This window comes from Sphaeroforma arctica, assembly GCF_001186125.1.
Source record: "Sphaeroforma arctica JP610 unplaced genomic scaffold supercont1.251, whole genome shotgun sequence".
NCBI lineage: Eukaryota > Ichthyosporea > Ichthyophonida > Sphaeroforma > Sphaeroforma arctica.
This window is the reverse complement of record NW_014040307.1, coordinates 56,563-63,376: the sequence shown is the minus strand read 5'-3', so window position 1 is coordinate 63,376 and position 6,814 is coordinate 56,563. Positions and strand designations below refer to the sequence as shown.

At 40.8% G+C, this 6,814-nt stretch overlaps 1 protein-coding gene across 1 annotated transcript; it reads left to right on the top strand.

The window, feature by feature from the left end:
• The first annotated feature begins 335 nt into the window (after window positions 1-335).
• On the top strand, window positions 336-1,841 carry SARC_04463 (hypothetical protein). Its single transcript, XM_014301711.1, has 3 exons — window positions 336-577; window positions 1,318-1,435; window positions 1,797-1,841. Exons 1-3 carry the CDS (start codon window positions 351-353, stop codon window positions 1,836-1,838), a joined length of 387 nt encoding a protein of 128 aa, XP_014157186.1. The 5' UTR covers window positions 336-350; the 3' UTR covers window positions 1,839-1,841.
• The last annotated feature ends 4,973 nt before the right edge of the window (window positions 1,842-6,814 follow it).

Below are 6,814 nucleotides of genomic sequence, written 5' to 3'. Positions count from 1 at the left end.
TATAGTGATACATTGTATTTTAACTGGACTCCTACTATAAGTACATATATAGTGATACATTGTTTACTCGCTGGACTGCTACTATAAGTACATATATAGTGATACATTGTTTACTCGCTGGACTGCTACTATAGGTACATATATAGTGATGCATTGTATTCCCACTGCACTGCTACTATAAGTACATATTTAGTGATACATTGTATTCCCACTGGACTGCTACTATAAGTACATATATAGTGATACAACGTAATTGATTTACCAAATAGCTCACCATACAACTCCCACCCCACCCCCCCCCCCCCCCCTACCCTGCACTGGCCCATGCACACTGACAGCCGTGGTCATGCATGATGGACCTGTACGTGCCCGAGTTGAAAACACTGGACTGTTTCTCCAAGCACGAGCATCGCGCAGATGAGCTGCGCAAGCGAGTAGCTGAGCATAATATGCGTGTCATCGCCAAATCCTACACGCGCGTGCCCGTCACGAGTCTCATTCGTCTCATGGACACCACGGCCGAGGAGATTGAGGCTTATGTGTCCAAGCTAGTGACCGAGAAGATGATCTATGCGAGGTAGGGCCGTGCATTATTACCTGCATGGTTTGAATGTTTTGTGTGCACGTGTGTCTCTGTGTGTGTGTGTGTGTGTATCTATATATGTATGTATGTATGTATGTATATATATATATATAAATATATATATGTATGTATATGTATATGTATAAATATATGTATGTATAGATGTATATGTATATATATATATTATATATGTATGTATGTATATATATATATATATAAATATATATATGTATGTATAAGTATATGTATAAATATATGTATGTATAGATGTAATGTATATATATATATATTATTTATGTATGTATGTATGTATGTGTATGCATTTGTGGTCCGTTTTAGTGTCCAGATGCTCCAAATTCAATTGTATTGGAGTAATTCGCATAAAGGTGTCTTCTTGGTTGTCTGGGATGTGACGTGTCTTGAGCCGAGTCTCTCCGTCGCCCCTTTGCAGATGGGTTATGCTCTGTATGCTGATGTACTGGTCATGCTTCCTTTTCTTCTTTTTTCTCCTTCTTCTTTTTCATAGGCAGTGTTCCATTGTCATGTTTTTTGTACTTGCTAGAGCGTGTGTCCACTGTGCTGCAATTGCTTCTCTATGGTGCTTCTTCGGTTTCTTACCTACTTCTTTGTCTGTGGTTTCTTACCTACTTCTTTGTCTGCCGTTTCTTACCTACTTCTTTGTCTGTCGTTTCTTACCTACTTCTGTGTCTGCGCTCCTTGCCATTCCGTCCCAGGTACGATCGTCCCGCCGGCATAGTGAGCTTCCAAAAAAAGAAGGAGGCCAATGAAGTGCTGGACAAATGGGTGTCTGACATCGACAAACTTATGGGTCTCGTCGAGAAAACCACGCATGTAAGTGACTTGTTGCTGTGGCAGGCACAGAATGACCTGGTTGTGCACTTTGCGTTGTACATACCGTGATTGGTATGCCTGTACATTTATTCCTGATTTCTAGAGTAATGTTATCGCCCCATTGAAAGAGCATGCTTAAACATCGGCATGAGATTACTATACACACCTGCATACGCGAAGGAGTATCTGTGGTATGTTTTGAATAGCTCAGGCAAGAACACGCACACCTGTTTACTCGCGATGTGACAATGTCTTCAGTGTGCCACATGCTGATATTTGATGATTCTGTTGTAGGTATATGCGCAAGTACAGATTTCTTTTTCGTAAAACCAGGCTAAAGTTTGACTTCACTTTTCCACAGTTGATCGACTTAGAAAACAATCAAGCCGCCATCCGAACCTGAAGAATCACACTTTGCGCGAGCTACGTTTGGAATCGGTGAATAAAGTATAACGACTACCAATAACTACTGCCGCTGTATAATAATATCAATTTATCCAAAACACTGTGTGCTGCAAATGTTTGCAATAATGCTTGTGAGAATTCCAGTTGTCTTCAAAGCTGGAAATTTGTGTGTATTCATAAACAAACACGAACAAAAGGTATTAGATACAACAAAGGGATACGTCTGCGTTATGAATTGTGACAGGCTGTTCTTGGCATTAATTTAGATTTAAATTGTATCTTATTTTTTAGCTGCATTATTGTCTCGCGTGCACATGAATCTGTTCTTATTGATGGTCATGACTATAAAAGCGATATTAATCACCATTTTCATATAGTCCTGTGGAATATATACATGATCTGAAAAGAGCCACATACGTATATATTGCTTGAGGATGCCGCTCTACTTGCCTCGGATTCTATTGCAGCTTAGCGCCTCGACACGAACTCATCTGCAGATACACGCAGCTATGTCGGTTAAAAAATGACAATGTTAGGCGCTCAGGAAGCGGGTAAGCTGTGATCTATATCTCCAATACAGTATAGGATTCTAGACTGACCGATGTGAATAGGAAAAAATGAACTATCGTTAGTTTAAACCTTTATAGTAGCCCAAGAAAAGGCTCCTGATTAATTTTGGCTACACCATGATTTCAGATTTCGTATTCGTTATACCCACCAGCCTTGCTTCCGGTGTTGCCGCATGCTTTTGAGGATTTTTCAGTTCATAGATGTCCAAAGCAGTACCTACATCGCAATTGTCAATGTGATCGAAAACAATTTCAAAATTCAAAATTTTGAGAGAGAACTTCCTCAGCAGAATATTACAAATTGGTAGGCAGATCGCACAATTCGCCCCGAGTACTACCTGAAGTGCAAGCATTTGAGCTGGTTTGTCATATCATTTAAGACACGACCCATTATGTTATCGATGATCACAACCGTATTACATCCAGCTTTAACATGATCTGCTTGTATAGAAGACAATAAAAACACAAGTCACCCTCGAGCTTACAATACACTCAGTCCCGTGAATAACATGGCTGAATAAATTGCAGCAATGCGTACCGTTTTCCATGAGTACGCAACCGGTAGTATAATTGACACACGTGGTGGCTGCTTAATTGCGTTTTTATTCTATTTGACAGCGGTTTCATCCAGATCTCAAACAAATATGATAACCGAAGGACAAAAATCCCGCGAATGCTTCGATCATGACGAACGGTCATATTGACGTATGTATTGGGGCGTCTTGTTTGTATTACAATTCCAGGATTCATTGCAGCTTCCGAGTGATGTTCAAATTGTTATGTTTCACATATAATGGCGACCAGGGAGCCTCCGGCCTCACGTAATAACTAATGATATGTTCCGATTGTAAATTCTGGGTCCATGACGCCTGTGATAAGCGTACCACAGACCACGCAATGACGAACACCAGTGTATTTTGCTATTTACCGGCTGATAACTATTGCATCGGTCAATAAAATTATACGTAGTTCGTGAAATAGGGCATTCATTGAAGGTTCGGGAGCCGTTGACGGTACAGAATGAACTCCACCATCTGACCGGAAGCTTACAAATTTCCAGTAAGAAAAAATAGCCAGATAGCAACTGAATTGTTAAAACACGACCTCCGCAAGTAAACAGGATCGAGGGCTTCATACCCATCACCTGCAAAATAAGCTCTAAGAGAGTGCTGCACCACTTCCGAAACGGATCAGATGATAGGACTCTCGAACACCATCTCGAAGAGAAAAGATGACCGAATTTTTAATTTAAATGGGGCAAGGATCACTTCGACACGCCTACTACCTCGGGGAAATGGGGCTCTATCGAGGGTCTGCGTTCTTACCCGCCAAAATACTACGACACAGACAACCATCGACTTCCTCTGGTATATTTATATGCGAACATATGACTTCAAATCATTTCATATTAGAGGGTCACTCAAGCACAATACCTCAGTGGGAAAAAACTTTCACCTTCATCGTTTAGCGTAAAGAGAGACGGTGGCCACTCCTTCCACTCTAACCTTAATCGACCGTAAAGTCATCGGCTCGAGCTCGTGACAACCCACTAATTTGGCATTGAATACCTTACGATCATTCAATTCTAGACAATTCTGCATGATGTTCGGCCGTTCTCTGTTTGATCTGTAGTAGTTGATTATACTTCTATCGTGCAGACGTGATTAATTAAGCACTCTGTCCGCACTTTTAACATAGTGATTATAAAAAGCCATGTCCAGCAGGAACTGAATCTCGCTAAAGGACATTCTTCCAAGTGCTACGAATCTGTGGCTATGGTAAAGTTTTTGCGCATTCTATTTTATCGTTACCTTAGATTGCACAACCTTGACACCACCTACTTCTGACAAACGTATTCTTGAGGGTTCAATTCTTAGAACATAATCGGAATCATAACATAATATATTCTTCAATGCATCCAAATCTATGAGCGAAAGCTGCGCCCCGTCGTCTAGCAAACAGACGTAATTTTCACTTGAATTCCTGAAGGTTATATCCATATACTTATATCTCCAATTGTTAATATGTACCTCCCTGTCCTCATAACAATCCCCTGTTTTAAAGGGACCCTTCAATCATCACTAGAGCCCACGTTTTAAGTTATTTCGAGATGTTCTCTTTCTCAATAATTACTTGAGCGTCCTCCTGTTGCTGTACAATATTTTCGACATTTGGGGTCAAACTAGGTTGACCCCGCTCCACACTTCTTAGAAACTCTATTCATCTCATTTCTGGTAGATCAGTTTCTGAGTAAGTGCTCACCTTCACATTGCGTATTGTCGAACATTCATGGCCGTAGTTTATTGTTCATTTGAGTTTTCGAGCGTTGACTGACTCTGTGCGTTCCCAAGCATCTCATCAAACATTCATGAGGATATGCGACATTCGATAGTAGTATGCTTCCACTTTCCGTGCACCTCCACAAGATTTATCACCCCCTTTTTTTTTTAGCGCCACCCTGCTCGGGTAGGCGTGTCAGAAAGTAACAGCGGTCTGTACTATGGCTTTAAATCGCCTTTGTGTTTCTCACACCACTATTTCTACACTGCGTCATTCGACACAGTAATAGAAACAGTATTATCGATTGCATCATGTTTTGTAAACTAATTTTCTATATCGAATGCACCAAGTCTAAATCTTACTCGTCAAGGTCGACATATCTTTGAGGTCAGCAATCGAGTTGTAGCCAGCCAAGCGGCAAACTATTTGTAATAAAGTTTTGCTTCTGTGTCCTGGACTACCTGCAGCCTTCATCCCTGGCATTAGCGTTGTAGCCATTTAGATAAAGGGATACCTATTAATCATAGTTGGGCGTTTCATTCAATTTACGATCGTATTGTGCTTTACGCCCCTTCGTATTCTAGAACATAAGCGCAGCTTGTAAAAGGAGCACAAGCGCTGGTAAAGTGGTATTCACTTCATCTTGTGTCTAGTAATAAGGAGAAAATGCGCAAACTGCTTCACTTGTCTGCATGCTCAGCCATTTCTCGATGTCACTCGCATTGCCAGGCAAGTTTGAAATCTTCTGTTTCTATCACGAATTCCAGTTCAGATGTTTTAGGCCTCTCATAGACATCATGGTCCGGCATTAATTGTACCGTGATGCTCCGTGCCCAAAGTCGTATACAAATTGGCCACACGTTCACAGTCAAAAATTTCTTCACCATGGCCTGAGACGTCCAACACCTCCAGTAGAGTGCCTATTTCGGGCCCGTGAGCTTCAATGGATCCCGCTGGTCTTAAATAGGGAAGTTTTCTTCGGTAACATTTTAAAAGACCATCGTAATATTCTACTTGAAGAAGTTTGTTCGGTTGTCGTGTACTAGATTTAAAATCTGCCCTTGTCAAATTTATGAAATTGTCGCCAAATGTACATACTACGCTTTGTACCTTAGATTACATACACTTTCTCTCTTGGGTTTGGACCAAATCTCCAGAATGTACATTTAGTGACTTTGTCCCAAATGTTATATAGTATTACAATTATGCCGAATCGCGTCATCTCTTAGAGACCATGTCTTCTTACTGTCACTAGACTGGTTCGTCTCCCACGGAGTTGGCCCCCCTAGTGCGACAATACCAAGATAACCACAAAGATAAGGGTCATTGTGTATTATCGAATTGCTCATAAATGTTGTTGAAGCATCACAGTTTGTTCTTATTCGCACGTTTTACAATACGTGCAAGCAATCGTAAACCAGACTGTAAACGCGTAAAACTTAAATGAAATGTATTGGTGATTCGTCGAACAATCGCCAAATATAAACAGTTGTAAACTATTGAAATTTCCCTACGAATTTGTTATGAATTTCTTTTACAACCAATATGGAGCAAATTAGTAACGCTGGAATTTATAAACATAGATACCCAATAGTGACAGGAAGTGAGAGAGAGAGAGAGGGAGAGTGACGAATTCGGAACCTGGCAACAAATTGTAGGACCCCTGAGCGACTAATAACAGGGGAATGAGGAATAAGATCGTCTGTTGCATCGCATATCAGGCAAAGCTACAGGTAAGTGCAACATACTGACGTGAGGTCTGAGATTTGGCGATGAAGAAATCTGACTATAAAACCCTAAATCTCAACACATCTCGCTTGAAAAAAAGTCTAATGGGATGTTTTATAAAGTGCCACGGCACGAACCTAACTCTGTTGATACTGTAGTCGACGACAATTAGGCGAAGAGTTCTAATAAGAAACCCAGAAAACTAGACTATTTGACTTTGCACCACTTTCAAAGGTGTCGACAGTTGGCAAGTACAACACTGGACAATTCTCGTGTTTAAGCCTTAGCTGGGTCATTAGAAATACCAAGGGCAAAGACATAAACAATGAAGACGGTCGAAAAGGACAATCGACCGATACATCTGGATATAATCAATGAGCCATAGAAAAAGTGCCCT

Bases quoted from the DNA above. Each gene is read 5' to 3' on its own strand.
- SARC_04463 (XM_014301711.1), top strand. From the start codon at position 351: ATGATGGACCTGTACGTGCCCGAGTTGAAAACACTGGACTGTTTCTCC. The intron at 578-1,317 runs GTAGGGCCGTGC...ATTCCGTCCCAG, and splicing joins GAGAAGATGATCTATGCGAG to GTACGATCGTCCCGCCGGCA. The intron at 1,436-1,796 runs GTAAGTGACTTG...ACTTTTCCACAG, and splicing joins TCGTCGAGAAAACCACGCAT to TTGATCGACTTAGAAAACAA.